The 21,087-nt window shown below is 42.7% G+C and overlaps 1 protein-coding gene across 2 annotated transcripts in view; it reads left to right on the top strand.

Moving 5' to 3' along the window:
• Positions 1-21,087, top strand: part of DTNB (dystrobrevin beta) — a 205,990-nt gene that overhangs the window by 113,442 nt on the left and 71,461 nt on the right. For both annotated transcript variants that reach the window (XM_075048827.1, XM_075048828.1), the window contains exons 12-13: positions 4,815-4,904; positions 12,952-13,042. In XM_075048827.1, the coding sequence (XP_074904928.1) occupies positions 4,815-4,904; positions 12,952-13,042 (181 nt within the window). The remainder of the gene's footprint in view (positions 1-4,814; positions 4,905-12,951; positions 13,043-21,087) is intronic.

The following is a 21,087-nucleotide window of genomic DNA, read 5'->3' as shown; positions in this document are numbered from 1 at the left end:
AAGAGGGAGCATGTGTCAGGTGGGATCCCACAGGGTCAGTTCCCAGTTCAGCATCACTCGGTTTACATCTTGGCAGCTTGCACAATGAAATAAGGAACAGGCATACATAAATGTCTTAGTGACACTATGCAAGGGAGGTACTGGGGATTCTCCAGAGGGCAAGCCTCTAATTCAGAATGGTCCTGTAGATCAATAAGATGAAATTAATAAAGACAGCTTCGAGGGACAGAAAATAAAATGCATGAATAAGAAGTAGAGAATGACCGACTAGACGGGCCTGTTGCTGAAAAGTATCTGGGGAATTGTAGCGGATTAGGAACTGAATGCAAATGAAGAAAGTTCCCACAAGAAAGGAGATGGTAATGTGATTGGGGTTTGTAGTAACAGGAGGGCCGTATCTAGGGCAGCTCAGACAATGACTCAGTCACGGTGGCGTCCACCCGATGCACTGCCTTGACTTTTGGACAGCAGGGGCTAAGAAGGCTGTAGACGCACGGCAAGTCCAGAAGCAGCTGGTGGTGTTGACAGCTCGACCTTCCAGAGAAGGAGAGTGCTCTGCTTTGGCAGAGCTCTTAACAGCGGTCCCCGTGGGCGAGGGATCAGTGAAGGGGACTGGGTGTCCACCTGGGGAGGGGGGAGGAGAAGCACCAGATTTAATTCTCAGCAATGGAGGTTTCAGATGAGAGGTGGCAACTGTGGGTCTAGAGGTTTGTTAAGTTCTGCAGATCCATTTCAGACCAGGTTACGTGGTACAGCAGTACACTTTCTAAGAACAGTTTAGGAAAACATCTGCGATCTCATCTGTTTGATCCCCCATTGAGGAGAAGGGTGGACTGGAGACATTTTCTTTAATTTAAAGAGTATGTCTTAAGCATGTTAGATGAAACAACTTCAACAGGAGAGTGAAAGTCCACATAATGTTCACTAGCAATATGGCTTGAGCAATATGGAGAAGCGATTCCTAAGTTTTTGGTTTTTTCATTTTGCTTAAAATTATTTAGCAAATTCTATTCACATTCACAGTTGGCTTGGGCTACTCCAAAATTGCCTTTTGATGTACAAATGATTCACTGAGGAAAAAAAGAATAGAGAAGAGAGGGTCAGAACTGCATTTATCAAGGCCAGAGGGGAGAATTTGTTCTAATCAACACCTGTGAGTATGAGAGTGTCCTTGGGAGCTGTAACTTGGTGCCTGGTGACCAAGAACTGCATCATGGTTGTGTGGTGCAGCAGGGCTGGTTGAAGCTCAGGTCTGGTGAGATGGTGTTCAGAAAAGAGCCAGGGGTAATGAAGAAGGATGGAGTTGGGCTGTGGTGAACAGAGACATTACAGGGCTTTTTCTCACCCAAAGAAATGAAATGCCTCAGAACAGTTCTAATACAATGCTAATCAAGGGTACCTAATAGCGTTCCAAAATACAGAGTGCCTTCAACTTAAACCTCAAAACACCAGAAATGTAGAGGTTAAGAATTATATACGTTTAAACATCTGAAAGCAAGCTAATACAGAATTACCATGTCAGACATCCCTGGACGAGGTGGGGAGAGGGAAGGAGGGAAGTCAGCAGCCTTGGGGTGTGATGGGGAGAGGTGAGAAGCCATCTGGGAGCGGGGAGGGGGCTGGACCAGGGGGTCCCCGGCTTAGCCCAGGCGATCCCCGGTTCAGCACACACCTTGCTCGGTGTTTCCAGTGCGTGAGTGTCCTCCAAGTAAATCCCCGCTTGCGAAGCAGGGCATGTGGCAGCAGAAGGCACCAGGAACAGTTCAGGTGTAGTGATGTTACCGAGATGCCAGTTGCCTCGTAAGAAAACGAGAGGAGGTAGGCTGGTGGTGTTGCGGGTTGTTTACATGCAACAGGGAACATTGCTGGGGGGGTAAGGAAGCAGAGGGACGTACCAAACAATTTTGCACCTTAACTGAGGCCAACGTGAAATAAATTTTTAAGGTATAGGTTTATGTACTAGGTTGGTGATTTCTTTTCCTGTCCTGTCAGTAGCGCTGTCATGTATTGCTTCTACTTTTTGCCATCCGCACTGCTGCTTAGCTGTTAATTAGCATGCTACAGCAGCTTTGAATGAGCACTAACTGCTATACAAACATTTGGTAGGTATTATACTGACAAAGTTTACAAAGAATTAAGCTTGTCCATAGTTCTCAGGCTTTCCCAGAGGAGCTGAACTCAGTAAAAGGCAAGCCCTTTGGAAATGAGAGTTAAAGGTACGTGTCAGCATAACTTAAATTCTGCTTTCTTTGAATAATGAGCCAGCACTGCCATGATGGCTCCATTTTAGGGGACAAATGCAGCCTGCCTTTTGCAAATAGAGCAGCACCTTCATCCAGGAAGGTACTAGGACAGTGGGTATGAGCTTAATGCTTTCTGTTGAACCATGAAGCTTGTGTTTATGTGAGTTTTGCAGATCAGGATTACCTACACTAACTTTTATATTTTAATCCTTCCCTTGCTCTATGAAAGCAACATGCATACCTACAAGATTTTTACAACACCCCAGTGCAAGCCACAGAATGCCACTAGGCCCTGCACTTTCTCCTGCCCACTACACTTAGATATTCTCCTCGATGAGAAAATACCTGTACACTGTAGCTGACACAGCCTGCCAAACACAGCAATGAATTGTTCTTCCCAGGATGCATCTACTTTTGGCGATAGATTTATTGGGAGCAGTGGGCTTCCCCCCTGGTGACCCTCTTTCTCCAGCTCTCCTGTAGTCAAAAACCTGATCCGACTGTATCTTTACTCTTTCCATTATTCCATATAGCTGCACCTAACAAAGTAAAGCAGCCAGAATACCTACCAGGGATTCCGGCTATCTTAGTGCCATCCTGGGAGGAGGCAGAGAGGAGGTTGTCAGCATGTACCTTAATTCTGCATTTTGTGATTTTCTGAGGTTTGGAGGCTGCTGAGCAATGTTCTGAAGGGGGCTGGGGTACCAGCCGGCAAGCTTACCTGTGTTCACAAATGTGACTGGAAAATCAGATACGTGCTAGGAAGAGTGTTCAGACTCACGTTAATTTAATCTAACTCTTATTTTTCTTCCAAAACCAGGAATGCTAATCATTGTTAAAGCTATTGCCATTTTGAGTTTAAAATGTGGTCATTTCTGCTGGGCTTTTTACTTTTCAAAAGAGCATGTGTAATGAGTTATAATGAAAAAGGTCTTGGAATCTTAATTGTTGTGGTTGCAGCAATGTGCCTGCTATAAAGCATATCTAAAATTAAGCTTTTCAGCACTTGCCAGGAGTCAGGCTTCACAAAGTGTAGATTGCTTAAAAATTCTTCCATGCAGTGGTTAATATTAAGTCTCTTTCTTATTACAAACCCATTATTACAAAGGTTGCTCATTGCCTGGAGGGGTTGACGTGGGTAATTCCATTTTTCCTCTTTTTTATAAGGTCTTATTCTGCTTCTGGCAGACTTCTTTGACATGTTGCTGCACATAACAGAGAAGAAAAGAGTTTGTATGTCTAAAAAATGTGAATTCTGTTTTCACAGTGTCAGTATATTGATGCTGAAAGCAATAAATGCCATGTTTATAAAAGCTTCTGAAACAAATACTTCCTGGACATGTGTGGAGAAGGAATTAACTGCAGTTTATCAATTGAAAGAGCAGCTTGAATACCTGACATAGAAATGAAAAATGGAATTTCTTGTACACTTGTATTTTAGGAAGCAATGCATATTATGCTACAATAATAGTGATACATGTTCAAGAATCATTTTTTTAGGTAACAATCTGATCTTATATCTGCACGGGACTTTTCGTCTCCCAGTAGAGTGGTGCTTTCTTTACACACGCACCATTTCTTGTGGTGGAACAGCAGACTGGAGTCCTGTAGGCAAAACTTCATGTGGATGTGGAGGAAATCTAGCATAGCAGAATTGGTATATCGCTCTTTTGGGTTGGAGAAGAAAACGTTGTGGCCTTTGTGTGCAATGCCTGGGATAAAAAAAGAACTGTTTTGCTGTATTCTCTCAGGGTTTTTGAGATGATGATGCTGCAAGCGTGGTAGAAACCAGCACGTTTTAATTGGACCATATAGACAAATAGTTATTTATGTGGGATTACTTCTGACAAATACTTCTTGCATTCAATCTTTATTCATAGAAGTATTCAAAACTGTAGTAGCTTTATTTTTGCGAGTCCTCAAAACAAAAAAAATACTATGTCATTTAATGAATCCCTGTTAGAGAGTAGCTTTGTTGATACCAACCACTAATTTTTTAGTTTTTTTATCGTTTGGTGGACCTGTTTTATGTGAGAAAGAGAAGAGACTGGACGCTTTCAGTTCTGATTTTAGACATGGTAATAAAACTGCAACCCATTGTGGTTTGGGGTATTTTTGGAGTGGTTTGACAGCAGAAGGGTAAGTTCTGTTCAGGTTGGAGGCTCCAGTCCCCCCAGCCATGGTGGCTCTGGTTGTGCTCAGCAGTCTGTTCCCAGTGGCTCCCTGAAGACGGCAGATCCTGGTGGAAAAGTCACTGCTGCAGTCGGAGGCTGTCTGATGCTTTTGATCGTGTTGCTCAGGGCAGTCCCGCTCTCCCAGAGCGACAGCAGGCTCAGGGAAGCTCCACAGCTGTATTCATTGCATATTTAGGTACCCAAATGTTCCCTAATCTGTGTTTTAATCCTGAACTGCAGAATGTATCCTTTTCATGTGACTTGCGGAAACTTATTTACATTTTTAATTACTCATCTGTTTGTTTTAATTTTTAACTGTTTGTTTCATTAACATTCATTATTTGCTTTGTATTTATGTTATGTTTTGTTTACTCTCTTTTGCCTTCATTGCTACTAGGTTACAGTGCAACCTGGATACTGCCAGCCGATTAGCTGACGAGCATGCACTGATAGCAACCTATGTGAACCGGCTGCAGAGCGGTACACGGTTAGTGTTAGGAAAGTGTTCCTGGAGCAGGGACGGGTACAGTAACGCTGCTTCCTCTGGGGAGTGATGTTCCAATCAAAGGTATTTGGCCTCCATTGGCAAATAGAGGGAAATGTATTTAGTATTCTCCGAAATCTTCTGAAAATACACAAATATGTACGCATGCGTGCACACACAAGTATGCACCGGGGAAGACATCAGATAGGAAGGGATCAATTTGTGTCCATTACCACCCTGTTGCATTCACTGTGTTACAGAATCCTTTACATGAACTGATTATCATTGTCCCAAATGGGTTAGATAATTTTTCTCTCCATGACCATTCTGGAATCTCATCTTTCACCAGCAGGAAACTGTCTAATTTCATCGAATCACAGAATGGTTTGGGTTGGGTTGGGTTGGAAGGGACCTTAAAGGTCATCTAGTTCCAACCGCCCTGCCATGGGCAGGGACATCTTCAACCAGATCAGGTTGCTCAAGGACCCATCCAATCTGGCCTTGAACAATTCCAGGAATGGAGCATCCACAGCCTCTCTGGGCAACCTGTTCCAGTGCCTCACCACCCTCACAGTGAAGAATTTCTTCCTTTAATCTAAATCTATCCTCTTTCAGTTTAAAGCCATTACCCCTTGTCCTATCACTACATGCCCTTGTAAAAAGTGCCTCTCCAGCTTTCTTGTAGGCCCCCTGGAAGGCCACAATAAGGTCTCCCTGGAGCCTTCTCTTCTCCAGGCTGAACAACCCCAACTCTCTCAACCTGTCCTCATAGCAGAGGTGTTCCAGCCCTTGGATCATCTTAGTGTCCCTCCTCTGGACCCGCTCCAACAGGTCCATGTCTGTCCTGTGCTGAGGACCCCAGAGCTGGACGCAGGACTCCAGGTGGGGTCTCACCCGATCGGAGCAGAGGGGCAGAATCCCCTCCCTCGACCTGCTGGCCACGCTGCTTGGGATGCAGCCCAGGACACGGTTGGCTTTCTGGGCTGTGAGCGCACATTGCCGGGTCTCATCCAGCTTTTCACCCACCAGTCCCCCCAAGTCCTTCTCTGCAGGGCTGCTCTCAATCCCTTCAGCCCCCAGACTGTATCTGTGTTTGGGATTGCCCCAACCCATGTGCAAGACCTTGTAGTTGGCCTTGCTTTACTTCATGAGGTTCGCACAGGCCCACCGCTCAAGCCTGTCCAGGTCCCTCTGGATGGCATCCCTTCCCTCCAGCGCATCGACTGCACCACACAGCTTGGTGTCGTCGGCAAACTTGCTGAGAGTGTGCTCAATCCCACTGTCCATGTCACTGACAAAGGTGTTAAACAGCGCTGGTCCCCACACCGACCCCTGAGGAACGCCACTTACCACTCGTCATTGCTCTCCACAGTCTTCCACCTTACATTTTTTTCACAGCCAGCTCATACCCATTAGTTCTTGTGCCAGCATTGTCCTATAACTCTAACTGTTCTTTCTCCTTACTGCTTTTACCTCTCCAACCCAAACGCAGTCGCAGACAGGTGTCCCATCCTGTCACCATCTTTGTTACCTGGGCTAAACAAGCAAGCTCTTTCAGTCCCATCAACGTGACCTGCTTAATAGGACTGCATCTTTCTGTGCCTTTCCAAAAAATGTTAATGCTTTGAAGAATTAATTTCTTTTATCTTGGCTTTAGTATTTGTGTACATTTATATTTCATGTCTGTGTCTATGTAGAGAAATTTTACCCTAGAGCCCCAAAATGCAGCTCTCCCATTTCATCACAGGACATAGCCAGGAGGTTTTCCGTATTCCACTTTTGGACATAATTAAATTGTGCCTTTACAGAGCCAGAGCTGTGCTGGAAAGGAAAAGGAGGTTTAGTGATCTGGAGGCTTTATGTAAAGGCCTTGCTCTATCCAAGTTGTCATCCTCTGGATAATATTTTTAGAGTCCTATTTCATCACTGTCATGTAGAAATTTGTATTCCACTGGTGTATTGATGAAGTGCATTCTGGCTGTCTAGATCTCTGGGGAAAGTCAGGTTTTTTTCTTGATAGTGAATCACTGTTGTCTGCTGTCACCTGCTATGAGCTGAACGCCCATAATATTGTCCACAAGACAATAAAACCTGAGGAATTTCAGACTCTCACCTTCACTCAATTACTGTAATCATAGGATTTTGAGATACAAAGGAGTGCATCTTGAAGAGTATATGAGATTAGAATACTGTATGTAGCTCGTAGCTGCCATGTTACAACCAGTTGGAGTAGAGTTTCACAGTCTTTTAGGTCTTTAAATTTAAAAAAATCACTTGGTAGTGTTACCAGAGTAACAGCGTACTCCTAGAAGAAGCCAAACGTGAAGAAAATAATTTAAATCCTAGTTTCATTGTGCACGGGAGTGTCTTCCAAGTCAACACCAGAGACTGATGAAATCTGTGCTCCATTGTCACTTCTTTTGATCTTCACCTCTCACCCGCCCCCAAATCTCCTATAACAGTATATCTTTCTGCTTTTGGCAGGCTGTGTGGAGATCCTCAGTGTATTCCAGCCAACCCTTGCAGACCGTCTCTGTTTCTGACTGATCGAGATAACAGTAAATCTCACTTATGGACAGCATTTTCTGTAATAACCATCACTTGCTTCCTCTCTTCTGTTCTCCTGTTTGCATCTGCTCTGAGCTGCTGTTGGAGACAAGGTACTGGACTGCTGTTCTGGCCCAGCTGCTGTTCTTACGCTCCTCACAGCCCCAGTCGGGTCAGGGCAGTATAGCCTTCAGGGCCAGAAGAGACCATTAGAGCATCTTCTCTGTCGACTCACACCAGTGTCCAGGCATTTGGACATTTAAGAGGCATTTGGACGATGCCCTTAATAATATCCTTTAACTAATATCACTTTAGGTCAGCCCTAAAGTGATCGGTCAGTTGGGCTAGATGGTTGTTGTAGGTCCCTTCCAACTGAAATAGTCTATTCTGTTCTGTTCCATTCTATCCCATCCCATCCTATTCTATCCTATCCTATAATCATAGAATGGTTTGGGACCTTTCAAGCTCATCTAGTCCAACCCCCTGCCATGGGCAGGGACATCTTCAACCAGATCAGGTTGCTCAGAGCCCCGTCCAACCTGACCTTGAATGGTTCCAGGGATGGGGCATCGACCACCTCTCTGGGCAACCTAGGCCAGTGTCTCACCACCCTCAGTGTAAACAATTTCTTCCTTATATCTAGTTTGAATCTGCCCTCTTTTAGTTTAAAACCGTTACCCCTGTTCATCCCTGTGCTGATCCTAATACTTTGTTTCTCTAAAGGCGTAGCTTTCAGAGAACACCATGATTGAGAAGCCACTCGTTTCACTGACAATCTGTCCCAGTGATTAATTGTGCCGACTCCTTTAAAAAAGAGCCCTACTTCAAAGTTGAACGTTCTTCCACTTCTAGTCACTGATTTTGTGTATACTTACCTTTGCTCTTTATTGGCCAGCATCTTTTCATGTCTTTCAGCCAAATTTTGAGAGCCTTTAAGCCATGGCTAGCTGGACCCCTGAGATTTTTCATCATATTAAAAATTATTTAATTCACTGATGTCCTCCAACCAAAAAGTCCATCCAAGCTACATAAGGAATATAGCAAACAGAGCTCAGTGGACTTCATTTATCTTACAGTAATATATTTTTCTTTTTTTTACCTACTGTATTATTGTGGTAGCAAGCCAAATTGGTTAAGTGCTTTTCAAAGAAATAATAGAAAATCCCCACACTAAAGGATGTGCTGCAGGCAAAGACAGCTGCAGAGTGCAGCAAGTTATACCATATACAGTTAGAAAGCTTATGGAGCTGATGAGTTGTGCTTTATTACTTGGACAGTTGTTTGTTACGTATTTCTTAAGCTTAGCATTCATAACTTATGTTCTACATCATTCAGCAAGCCTGTTTTTCCCCAGTCCCCATGAAGCTTCTATTTCAGCTCCGCTTTTCACTAGAAAAATTGAGTAGCCCTACCTGGAACGTTGTTATTTTTATGTATTATGTATTCTGCATTTCCTGCAGAAAACAGCTGGCCACAGGATTTATGTGTTTTACTTTTGGTCGGTTGATCTAGGTAGACGGATGGGTGGTTAGCTGCTTGGCTGGTTTGATTTGGTTTCCTTTAAATTCCTGACTCTGAAACTGCAGTTGTCTGCAGCACTCCTGATTTTAAAGGAGAATGAAAGGAAAGAGTCACTTTTCTTGAAGATACTCTGTCCCCAAGATCCTTACTCTTGGCTCATCATCAGTTGACAGCTGGGATGTGTGGCCCTTCAGGTCAGTGCTGGAAGAATAAGCCGTTGCGTTCTTTTGCTGTTCTCTGCCACTTCTCAGCATTGTGAATTCCTAAGCAGTTTTGGAAGGAGCCTAAGATCTCAAACCTCCCCCCATGTTGTATCATCTTCTCTTACATCCTTTACTGATTACCCATCCCTAGCCAATACTTTGGTTGTCCAAGCTCATTTTTGTGTTAGTATTTGACAGCAGGGCACTGGCATCACAGCTTTCTCTTTACAGACTGCATTTGCCCCCATTTTGCTGGACGTGATTTCATAAAAGCCTCAAGCTGCCATAAGTGCTGATTTTTCCCCTTTCCCCCCCTGCTCCATTCATCCTGCCAGTGCACTGGCTCTTGCCTTTGTGTTAACTCCCACGTTTATGCAGCCACCTCCTGAGCTGGCTCAGGGAACTGCCCTGGCAGAAAACAAGTTATTGTTTTGTCAGGCCAGTCTTAAGCCAATTTAATTTCCTTCGCTGGCTCATTGCGTTGCCCCGACACTACTGCCAGCACAGCAGTGGAGGGCAGAGGCTGCGAACATCCCTTTCAGTGCCGGCACACATTTGGGTCAGATCAAAGGGACCGCGGGAGCAATACTTTCTGTATGCGTTTATCACGTTGTCTCAAACGTTTCCACTGACACCTAAAAATCAGCATCACTTCACCCTCCCTGTCTCCCCTCGGGGTGCTCACGTTCTGTGGCTCCGATCAGTCTGATTCTGTCTCCTTGTCTCAGTGCCTCTCAGGAGAGCCAGGCTGTCCCAAGGATGACGCTTCCTTGTGCGCGTCAAAGCCTCCCCGAGTCAGACCTTTCCATCTGTGTTATCCCTGTGCCAGCTATCACCTGTATCTCCAAAGGAAGAAGTGGGAGAGCTCATGGACTGACGAATCACCAGTGCTGTATAAGTAGCACAACGTTGTCAGAATAGACCAAACCGCCTGGCACAGTATTTTTAAGATAGGGAAATCTGTAATATTACCTTTCCAAAATTCTGCTGCTGTGAAAATCTCTGAACTCTCACTCACATACCCTCCTCGCTTCTGAGCTCTGGGCTTAATCCAGACTTATTCTTCCCCTTTGCTACCTTTCCTGTTCTCGAGCTGCTGTCCTCTCGTTTGTGTGTTGGCTGTCGCTCTGGGACCTTTCCGCACAGGCAGCGCTGGATACCAATGGGACTCGTTTAGGCAGGGGGAGGCTCCACAGGACTCCTGTCAAGGAAGGGTTTTCAGGGTAGGAATCCTTTGCAATGGCTCCACAGAAATTAAAACTACAAAGAAATGAGTTCTCCTTTGTGAAGCGATGTAAAGAATTCTGTAGTATTTTGTAGGTTGTGTTTAATACCCTCTCTGTTAATTCGACAGAGCTGTAGTGATTCATTTGTTCAAACTTTTATATTAAAGCACGTGCAGGAGGGCCAGGAGATGTGCTTGAACTCCACTTCCTCTCCATCTGTAAGATATTTCTAAAAGCAAACGCAAAAAGTTGTTGTGGGTTTTTTTTTTTAAGTTACAGGTTTTCTTCAAGAAAGTAAGAAATTGTCAATAACTATTCTCTATTAATTAACTATTTTCTAATTCTCTTAGATAAGAAGAGGTAATAGTTCCAGGAGCTAGGAGAGGTATTAGGAGATACCAGATTATGGAAAGGGTAGAAGGGATTAAATGATCTGCATTCCTATAAAAGCAGAAAAAAAACACATACAGACAAAGTTGCAGAGCAAAGCTGAACAAAAACAGTATCAGATTCAGGAAGTGGGATGGGGAAGTTTGTTCTCCTTCAGCCAAAAAAAAAAAAAAGAAAATTAATTGGCATGAAGGCGTGCAAGAAGTTCATCAAGTCTAGTGTAGACTCTGTTTTTTCTTCTCTTAAATCAGTTTCCCCACTGTTTTAGCTCACCTTTCGCCAGCTGCTTCCTTTGTGCTGTTTAGCTGAATATCTTCAGGTCTTAATCCAGCAGGCCAAACGCAGAGGCATAATAGTGCAATTTATACTCATTGTAGACCCATCTGTGTAAATTGTAGTCGTATGTCTATTAAATTCAGTCCAATGTTTCTATGCCACCTCAAACGCATCATCTGGCAGACTTTCAGAGTCTTAAAAGAGATCAGGTTGTTAAATTCGGCATTACAAAAAAGAAATTAAATCTGTGTTTTTAAATAAACATAGTGTATGCAATATAGATTTAGTTCTTTAAATAAGGTAAACCTAAATCTGTGAAATTAAAATAATGTAAACATAAACCTGTGAAATTAAGCTTAAAGAAATTTAAATTATCTTGTGAAGTGGTAACATGGACTGAAAGTAACTTTTGCTGTGCACTAGGTATGTGTCTTTTTTTCTTTGCTACTGTCTGTGGTGTGATTCTGACCCTGAATTTCACTGTAAGCACATACATGTACCGTGTTGTGTTATTTATGGCAGCCAGCATGGTATTTGTGAATCCCACATGAAACACCATGTATAGTGTTAGGAAGGCTGTGTTGCAACATGAAGCAGGTTGCTCATTTCCACATTAATCCTGGCTGTTTGCAGTTAATAATGGTTTGGTTTATACAACTAATTGAGTTGCTTCCCTTTTAAAGGGAGACTGTGATGAGAAATCTCTGTGCAGCAGTAAGACAACAAGCAACTATTGAATAGTTCAGTTGGATGTTGACTTAAAAAGTTGCTCTTTCATTTGGCTTCCTCCTGCTGCTTCTGTGTGGCAAGGCCACTGTGCCACCGAAACCAAGCTGGTAATAGATCTTAACATTGACTGGCTTCAGTTAACACAACCTGAAAATTATCCTTTGTCCCGCTGTGTGTTTATATTAAAAAGACAATTATCTGTGAATAGTAGAAACTGATTCAGCACTCTAGGCACTAACTGGGTTACCAGACTAGGTTAATCACGTTAATGATTAACATGCACAGAGGGGATGATGCTCCTGTTAAATGTGAGAAAGATCCAGGTGCTGCCTTTCACTTCCTAATCTTGGGAATCTGCCCATTTACTGTCTCTACTTCTCCCATTGCAAAATTCAATGTCCCTTTCTTCTGTCACCTCATGGTGCTGTCACTGTTGCTGATGATTATTGGAAATATTTTTTAATACCTCTTTAGCAACATTTCCAAGACAGCTACAGCCTGTCTGCGTGAGGCAATGCGAGGCAGCTGGAGCTGTTTCATCCTCCGCTAGCTGAGATGTGAAGGACCAAGTCTCAAATTACCACGTTTTGTACATTTGGGTGTTGTAAGGTGGGAAGTCAGGCGTAAGTCAGGCTGACTTACAAAGTACTATTTGCATTTAAGTTGATGTTGCTCAGTGAGAGTCTGTTCTTCTCAGGTCAGTGTGGTTCCCCACACTCTTCCTCCTGGAAATCATCCTGACTTTGACACTTGTCATCCTACATCTCCTGAGGACAAAAGTTTTGTCCTTTGTCATTCAGCTATTTGCCCCTATTTACCTTGAGAAAACCAAAAGGGTTTGCAGAAAAGCTCCTCAGAAACAAATGAAATTTGTTCCTCATGATGCATATTTATGAATTGTTGAAAACAAGTTATTTTAATCATTTAAAACTGGAATATGTGAATCCTGGAGAAAATACTACTAGGCAGAAAATCTTGAGAGCAGCCCCCCTTTGGAAGTGGAATGAAAAAGAGAATGATCTAGATTATTTCCTGTGTGACTCTTCTATTTCCCATCACTGTCTCTTTGCAATAATACCTCCTTTTCTCTGTCATCCCCCGGTATGAGTAATATCTCGAGGCGGCGGATACTGACAGGGTGTTTTGGCTTTTCCCCAGCAGTGTCCTGGACAGCCCTGGCAGGCTGGACGAGGAGCACAGGCTGATTGCCAGATACGCCGCCCGGCTGGCTGCTGAAGCTGGAAATGCAGTAAGTGAATATTCATCCCTCTTTACCAACCGTGGAATATGGAAGGTGTTTTTCAGAATCTAATTAGTAGCTTAATGCTAATAGCTGTGTGAAATTGTCATTTTTTGTTTATTCAGCTGATGCAAAAGAGCAGTAAGCTTTCCTCATTTTCAGCAGAAATACTGTGTTCTCAGGCAGCAGGGGAAGAGCAGGGAAATGGGAAACGACAACACAAATTATTAGAAATGAGGTCAGAGGAGACAAGAGAATAAGCAGATTAGTCCTACTTAGTCTACAGAAGAGATAAATACGTAGATACCTGAGGAAAACAAATCATGGAACAAACGTTATGGAATATATTTATTTATTCCGGAGGGAAGGAGACTGAGAGAAAGAAGGGAAGGTATTTTTTATGTTTGCAGTCTCTTATAATAGAAGAAACTAAAGGAAACACCCAACCAATTTTAAATTGGTAAAAATAAACACTGCTTTAACAGAAAATTGCTACAGGAGGTCATGGCAATTAAGAATTTACTGACATTCCATAGCATAATTGCAGTCTAGCTGGATGGGGAGATACCTGCCTTTGCTGTTTTACCCGTACAAAAGGAGAGCAGTGTTTGCAGGAGCAATCTTCCATGTTACTGAGTGGCAGTGTGTCTCCCTCAAAACACGGCTGCCAATTAAAACATTTCCACCGAGCGTGCTCCTCAGAAGCAGCTTGGCTTAGCACATACTCAAAAACCTGTCTACACTTTCTGTCTGTCGAAGGTGCACATCCTTAGGCCTGCTATATCAGCTCTGAACGGGCTGCACCAATGTCTCTCCCTCACTGCTGCTCTACGCGGTTGCTATTGCAAAACATATTCTTATCCATATACCATTTCAGATATAGCCCTTGTCTTCCACAACCTCCAGCAGTAGCAATGACCTCTCCTAAGCATCTTACCACTATGGCAGAGTGTGTGTCTTGCCACACGTTACTGTGGCTAGAGAAGTATCTTAATGTTAGTGTCCTCATTCACCTTTTCATTAAGTATTTGTTGTATAAAAACTTCCAAGTCCTTTCCAGCAAGGTAGGCTTATGCCTCCTCATAATTTCCTTCAGTGTGTGTTCAGCCAATAATCTGACTTCATCATATGGATGTGACCAGGTATTTCCCTTTTGTAAAACTTTAATAAAAAAGAATTATTCTTTTTAAACATTTTTAACTGTCAGTTCCGATTATCTCTGTCAAATGGTATCTTTGCATTTCTGAAGTCATTCAGTTCACTAGGACTGTGTTCGTGTTGAAATATTAAAGCAATACAGTGCAAACTTTGGTTTAGATGAAAAGGGAGGTGATTTCTATGTAATCTTCATATAAAATTAAAGTTTTTGAGACAGTAAGTGCTGAATCAGTTTCACCCTGGAAGATGGTGGAAGAATTCTTACTCATGACCTGACTTTTTCTGGTAGTAACAAAGGAGTATTATGAAAACTAAGGAGTCACAATATTGGTTCTGAAAGAACCCGATCATTTAAAAATCTGTAAATCACCTCAGTCTGTTTCTGTGTACTTTGTAGTTCTGAAAGAGGTCAAAAATGAAGCAACTTATTTGGATGTAAAGAAAGCAGCATTCAGAACTTCCTGAGACTTTTCAAAGACCCGTGACAAATTACTGCTTTCTTTTCATCCAAATAAGTTACAGCATAGGGTAGATGTCAAAGTGCTGCCAGGGATTGAAGTGTGGTAGAGAAAGGATGTAAGAGTAATAATAGTGTGTTTCCATTGCGACTGAAGCTTAGCAGCAAGGAATCTGCTGGGTCCACTGTTTATTCACAGTCCAGAAATAATAATCAGCTGAAATGGATATATTTTTCATATTCGGAAGGAATCAGAGTTTAAAGTGCTTCATGGCAGATTCTAATTATTTCTTGCCAACAGGAGATCCCCCTTCCCTAGCCAGCACTTTGTATGACTAGTGTCCAAGTTGGCCATTGCAACTTGGTGGAGGAACATCCTGCTGAGCTCTGGGACAGTGTGCCGTGTCTGCAGGACTCACTTCTGAGGATTCGCTGTTTGTGGGAAATGGAATAGCTGAGATTTGTCAGCCACAGTAATTTCTTTTAATACGCTTCTTCTAGCATTAAAACAGAGAGACAGGAGTAAATTCAAGGCTGGGAAATTCAAAACCAAAAGAAAAAAAAAAAGGAACAATTTTTTCTTCCTGTATGGAATTACAATGGGAAACATCAAATGAAAACCCCAGTATAATAAACACCTTAGAGATCCAGTAGGAGAAGGATGCTCATTGAGCATACGGCAGCCAGGCTACCAACTTCACAGGAATGATACAGTAGGATGTGCAGGCAAGGGAATGTTACTGTACATGAAGGAAATACACAGTGTAACAGCATAAAAAAATCACAGAAAAAGAGAAGAGCTGCAGAATCCTTGTGGGTTGAAATTCCAAATTCTTAATAATGGAAAAGAAATACTGACCCCCTGATTAGATGATGGTAGAGATCAGGAAATGTTAAGTGAGATAAGACAAGCTGCAAATTTAGGCCAGGTAAGTAACAGTGGGAGATTTCAGCTACCCACATAGAGGCTAAATGAATGCCTTTTCAGAGGGAGATGCAAAAGCAGTTTGGAACACAATAAATGATACTTTTTTGAACAACTAGTTTCAGAATCCACAAAAAGATGCACTCCTGGATTGGGTCCTGAGTGGTGCATTGGGATAAGTTCGAGTAGTGTTAACTGTGCTAGCTGATCTGTAGTGGTAACGATCACACAAGCAGGAGAAAGCTCACCAAGTAAATCCAGTATGCAGATACTCAGTTTCAAGAAAGGGAACTACGTAAAAATGAAACTATTAGGAAAAAAACATAAAAGGATCAGTCAAAAAAGCAGGAAGCCTGTAAGCTGCCTGGAGACCGTTAAAAATCCTGTATTAGAAGCTCAGCAAATCTATGTGTCAAAATTCAAAAAGAAAACAAAACCATACAAAAACTCTTTTCATGGGTCAATCAGAAAGCTAAGGAGGATGTCCCAAGGAGAGGATGGCATTCAAGAAATGGAGAGCTTGCCCAAATGGAAAGAAAATGAAAGCCTATCTACATGGCTGGTTAAATGTTAACAGGAAATTTGGAGATGGGAAGAGAATTTGAAGAACACTTCACAAGGGATGCTGAAGTCTATGGTAAAAAGATTTTCAATACCATCAAAAGTAGGAACCTAACTAGGGAACGAATAAGACTTTTTGGTGACCAAGATGTACAAAAGAGTAGTCAGGAATGAAAAGACCATAGCAAAGAAGCCTACTGAGTGGTTTGCATCAGTCTTTACTGCTGAAGGTGCATCATGCAGTGTATTCTTTATAGCAGATAAGTTGGAGGACTCAGATCAGTTCAAAATAAATATACAGGAGCTTTTAAAACGGGTAACACATAGCGTGGTAAGTCACTGGATCTGCATGGCATTAACTTGAGAGTCCTTGACAGGCTGAAATCTGTGGATTTCAGTGGAGAAATGAGCTGACAATTATAATGCAGTTCAACATAGCCCAGTGCCGATCCTGCATCTGGGCCAGGCTAAACACAGTGCAGCAGTGCCGGCTGAGTGCCCAGGGGCCAGAAGGCAGCTTTACAGAAGAGGACCTGGATGTCCTGGTGGAAAGCAGGAGTCAGGAGTGTGCCCTTGCAGCAAAGCAGCCCACCACTGGCAAGAGTGCAGCTGGGACAGTGAGGGTCGCTGGCTATGGGAAGTGACTTTCCTCCTCTATTCGGAGGTGGTGAGGCTGTATCAGCAGCATTGCATCTGGTTTGGGTCTCCACAGTGCGAGACAGACATGGACATATTGGAGCAAGCCCAGCAGACACCACTAAGATTGTTGGTGGCTGTAGGGCATGACATGCGAGGAGAGGCTGAGAGAGCTGGGTATGGTCAGGATGGAGAAGAGAAAGCAAAGGAGGATCTCACTGCTGTCTGCAGCTGCCTGATGAGCCAGATACATGGGGACCTGTTCAGCCAGCCAAGGTCAACCCACCACAGAGGTGCACAGTGAAAGGACAAAAAGCAACAGAAACAGACAGAAGTGGCGAGAGGAGAAATTCCAACTGTATGTTAAGAAAAACTTTTTCACCATGATAATGGTCAAATATTGTTGTCCAAGAAGTTGTCCAGAGAAGAACTGGAATCTTCCTCGTTGGAGACATTCAGAGCTCAACTAGGCAAGCTCTTGAGCAACCTGCTGTGAATTGGCCCTGCTCTGAGTGGTGCATGGACTAGAAACCTCCAGAGGTTCCTTCCCACCTATATTTTTCTATGAATCTGGACCTTAATGAGAAGTAGAGAATGGAAACAAACCACCATAAAGGAGTTATGGAATATTTGTCAGTGGAGATTTTAAAACCAAGGTACACAAGTATCTTCTGGGAATACTTGAGAGAGGTTGATGTGAACAAAATTATTTCTTGATATCCTCTGCAGCCCTACCTCTCACATATAATGTGCTTTATTTTTTAACATGCTCTAACTGCTAGAAATTAAGAGGATCCCAGATACCGACTGTTCATACTACAATACCCTAATGCAAAGTTTCTTACTGTCTTTGAAGTAGTTGGCAGTGGTCACTGCTGGAAATTGTACATTGGGCTGTGTGGCAATGGATCTGACTCAGCCCATCAGTTTCTGCTTTTTCTCTAATTAGATAAAATGGTAGAACTGCCTTCTGCAGGCTTGTTACTATAATAAATGTCACTTGCCATATGAATGCAAATACATTCCATTAACATTTTTAGGGGAAATGCCTTTGCTTGAAGTCTTACTGGGACAAAGTAATTTTAGGCAGATCTCAGAGTTAATTCTTGAAATCCAAGTCTGTTTCTTTTTAAAAGAAGAAAAATAAATGGGGAGGGAGGAGAAGAAAGGAGAATGCATCATTTGTCACTTGATACATGTGAGTTGCTCAGTAGTGCAGGAGGGGCTGATGGCATGCAACCAGTGCAATTACGCACTGCTAGACAGCAGCTTAGTCTGTGTTCTCTCAAACAAGCTCTGACTGGGCTACTCTTGTTTTCTTCAAGCCAGTCTTCGGAAGACAAAATCCCTTTTATTGAATTTAAGTTGCTCAGGGCTATGCTTGGCCAGCCAGTTTGGTCACAGCAGAGTGCGGTGCATTAAAATAACTGTTGGCTGGCTCCGCTAGACCGGTTAGCTAGAAAGCAGAAGACAGAAAAGCAGAAGGTGACTAGATGATAAAATGAAGAAATTAATGGAAAGCAAGCCAAACTTCATTTAAATCACAACTTTCAAGATCACAGCTTCATCTGTGTGTCTCCCTCTGGTGATCTGTTGGAACTATCAATCTGAGGTGAGACATAATCTGGTATTTCCTATCAAGCATCATCTTTTTGATAAAAGCAGGGACTGAAAATGATGTCCTGTGTCCCCAGCCCCCTTGCCTACCTTCCCTTACAAAATGCCTTCCACATACATATCAGATCCTGCCTCAATACTGCCCTCTTACTTGAATATAGGTAATCCTGCATATAAGGTGACTGCATACTTTTAAGAGAAGGGGTGATTATGTGTATTTCGGGTGAATATATGTATATACAGCAGCCCTAGGCCCTCTGTTATCAATGTCCTATACAACACCTCTCTTTGTCCAAGCCAATACCTCCTTCATCTCCTCTCCCACCTGCTCTACCTCAGCTCTTTTTTCCCCCCCCTGTTTTCTGCTGTTAGCACACTCGCAGATCCTCCCCTGTTTCTGCTGATACATCTGGGCAGGTTGATTCGTACAAGCACAGGGCAGTATCTGGGCTGTGCGCCAGATGGGCCTGCTGCTTCCCGATGGACTTCTGATGGAGAGTGACCCACCATGGCAGGCAGCAGCCTGTGGCACTCGGCAGGGGCAGAGGTCCACAGGGACCCTGCACTCTTGGCAGGACTCTGCTGACCTGTGCAGCCTTGCTGCTAGGAAAAGCACGAGCACCCAATAAATATGAGATAATACTCAGTTATGGATGAGTGGATAATTAGGTTGAGTTATGTGGATGAGTTACAATAATTAGGTTCTTGCCCACGTTGCTTTTTTTTTTGAAAACAGTGTGTGGTTGCTCTTCTTCCCTCAACATTAAGCACTGCTAAAAGCCTATCGTGATCTCATCTTGTTAAAGCTACCTACAACCTAAATAATATTTGTAATATTCCCTTCATGTAGCTTTTCTTTTAGGCTTTAGGCATTATTTAATGAATAGTTTTTTAAATAAAGAAAGAAGAAGTAAACCAGATTTCCTGTTGTACATGTTTGCAGGATAAACTTGCAGCTTGGTTCTTGGATCATTTCTTCTTCTTCTGGATACACCAGTTATATGAACCATTTTTGTTATTTGTTTCCTCTTCTTCTTTGTCTGTTGATCATAAAGAACACTGTGATACCACAGTGATGGGCAGGAGAAGTACTGGTTCAGACTTTCCATCACACCATGAGGTCCTTTCACCAAGGTACCTGGAATCTGATGCCCATGAGACGCAAGCTTTACTGTTCCTTGGCAGTTTCTTCCAAACCAGGGTGGTGGAGGAGTGCAATGGCTTGCCAAACTGGCTTTTTGGGGCTTGATTAAACACTGTCATTAAATCCTCTTCTGTCACCCACAAAAGGTATACTGTAGGTGAGGTCTGAATGCTCCTTGTTACAGATACCAGTCTGACAGGGAGTTGGACTCAATGATCCTTATGGGTCCCTTCCAACTTGAGATATTCTATGACTCTATGACTTGAAGTTCCAGCATGTCTCTCTCTCAAGTTTAATGGCCTATTAATAGGAAAACTGAATTACAGTGCTATAAGGTTTTACTGTTCCTATGTGATATTAAGGATATTCAGTAGATTTTATGATCATCACCGTAGGAATTTTCTTGCTGAGAGAAAATGGGGCTTGCCATTTGGATGATCTTCTCAGAACTGTTGAGGCTTCAGCATTGCTGCTGAGCACCAGGAAAGCAGAAGAGAATGGTAGTCATACCTTCAGCTGTGTTGGAGAGTTTGCTTAGCTTTTAAACTTTTTTTAACATTTTAACTTTTAAAATATTAGTCTTAAGCTCAAAAAGCTTCAGCTTTGGTCTTGCTGCTGTTTGGTATAAAATGAGAGACCTATGTTACAATTCACTGTCAAAAAGTCTTTTTTCTTTTCAAGCTCCACCATACTTCAAAATCCTTTTCCCTGGATAAACTCTATAGGTTGTTTCTGCAGGGATCTGTAATGTTTTGGGGTTTGGTCATACTACATTACTGTCAGAAAATTGGGAGCTGCATCCCGTAGGGCCAAGTAAGGATCTCCACATTGCTTCTATGCCATAATAGTTAGGACTATTCTCTTCCTGAGATACTTACTCCTTACTGTGAAGGAAAGCTACGGAGGACAAAATAATGTAAACTCTGTTCATTTTCTCATGCACATGCAAAAATGGGGTTTGGGAGGGGTTGTAGTAATTTTGAAAGCATTACATCTTATGCTGTTGACTCCCACCAGGTCTTTTTTGCTCTGTTGTAGTAGAAAGCCTTTGCAAGAGTTGAGTAGAAAGGGGATATGTCCCTGGTGTTCAGTGCTGCTGAGCAGGTAGGGAGCTGAACCTGCTAGGCTCTTTAAAGAAAGGAATTACAGTAATAAATCTTGGAAGGCAGAAGTCATTCATACCTGTCCAGTATGGTGGAGTGCAAACATAAGAGTGCTGAACAGTAAACAAATGGTTTGGGTTGGGTTTTTTTTTAAGTGCAGAGGTTTTAAGAACCACATGTAACTTCACAGAGAGGACAGGTACCTCTCATCAAAGTAAATAGTAGTATGCAAATGCTCTAATGAATGATATGGAGAGCAATGCATTACTTGCCTCTTTGCAACAAGTGTTATATACTTGTAGTTTCTTATGTTGTCTCCTCTCATTCTTTTATTCTCTTCATTTTTTCAGTCTTTCCTCATTGTCATGATTTACAGACCTCTGATCGTTCTTCTTCACTTTCTTTTTCCAGTTGACCCTTAGCTTTTTTAAAATTGCAATGCTCAGGCTGGAA

Source organism: Buteo buteo, chromosome 17 (genome assembly GCF_964188355.1).
Source record: "Buteo buteo chromosome 17, bButBut1.hap1.1, whole genome shotgun sequence".
In the NCBI taxonomy this organism is placed as follows: domain Eukaryota; kingdom Metazoa; phylum Chordata; class Aves; order Accipitriformes; family Accipitridae; genus Buteo; species Buteo buteo.
The sequence above is the reverse complement of the archived record's forward strand: the minus strand, read 5'-3'. Positions and strand labels throughout refer to the sequence as shown.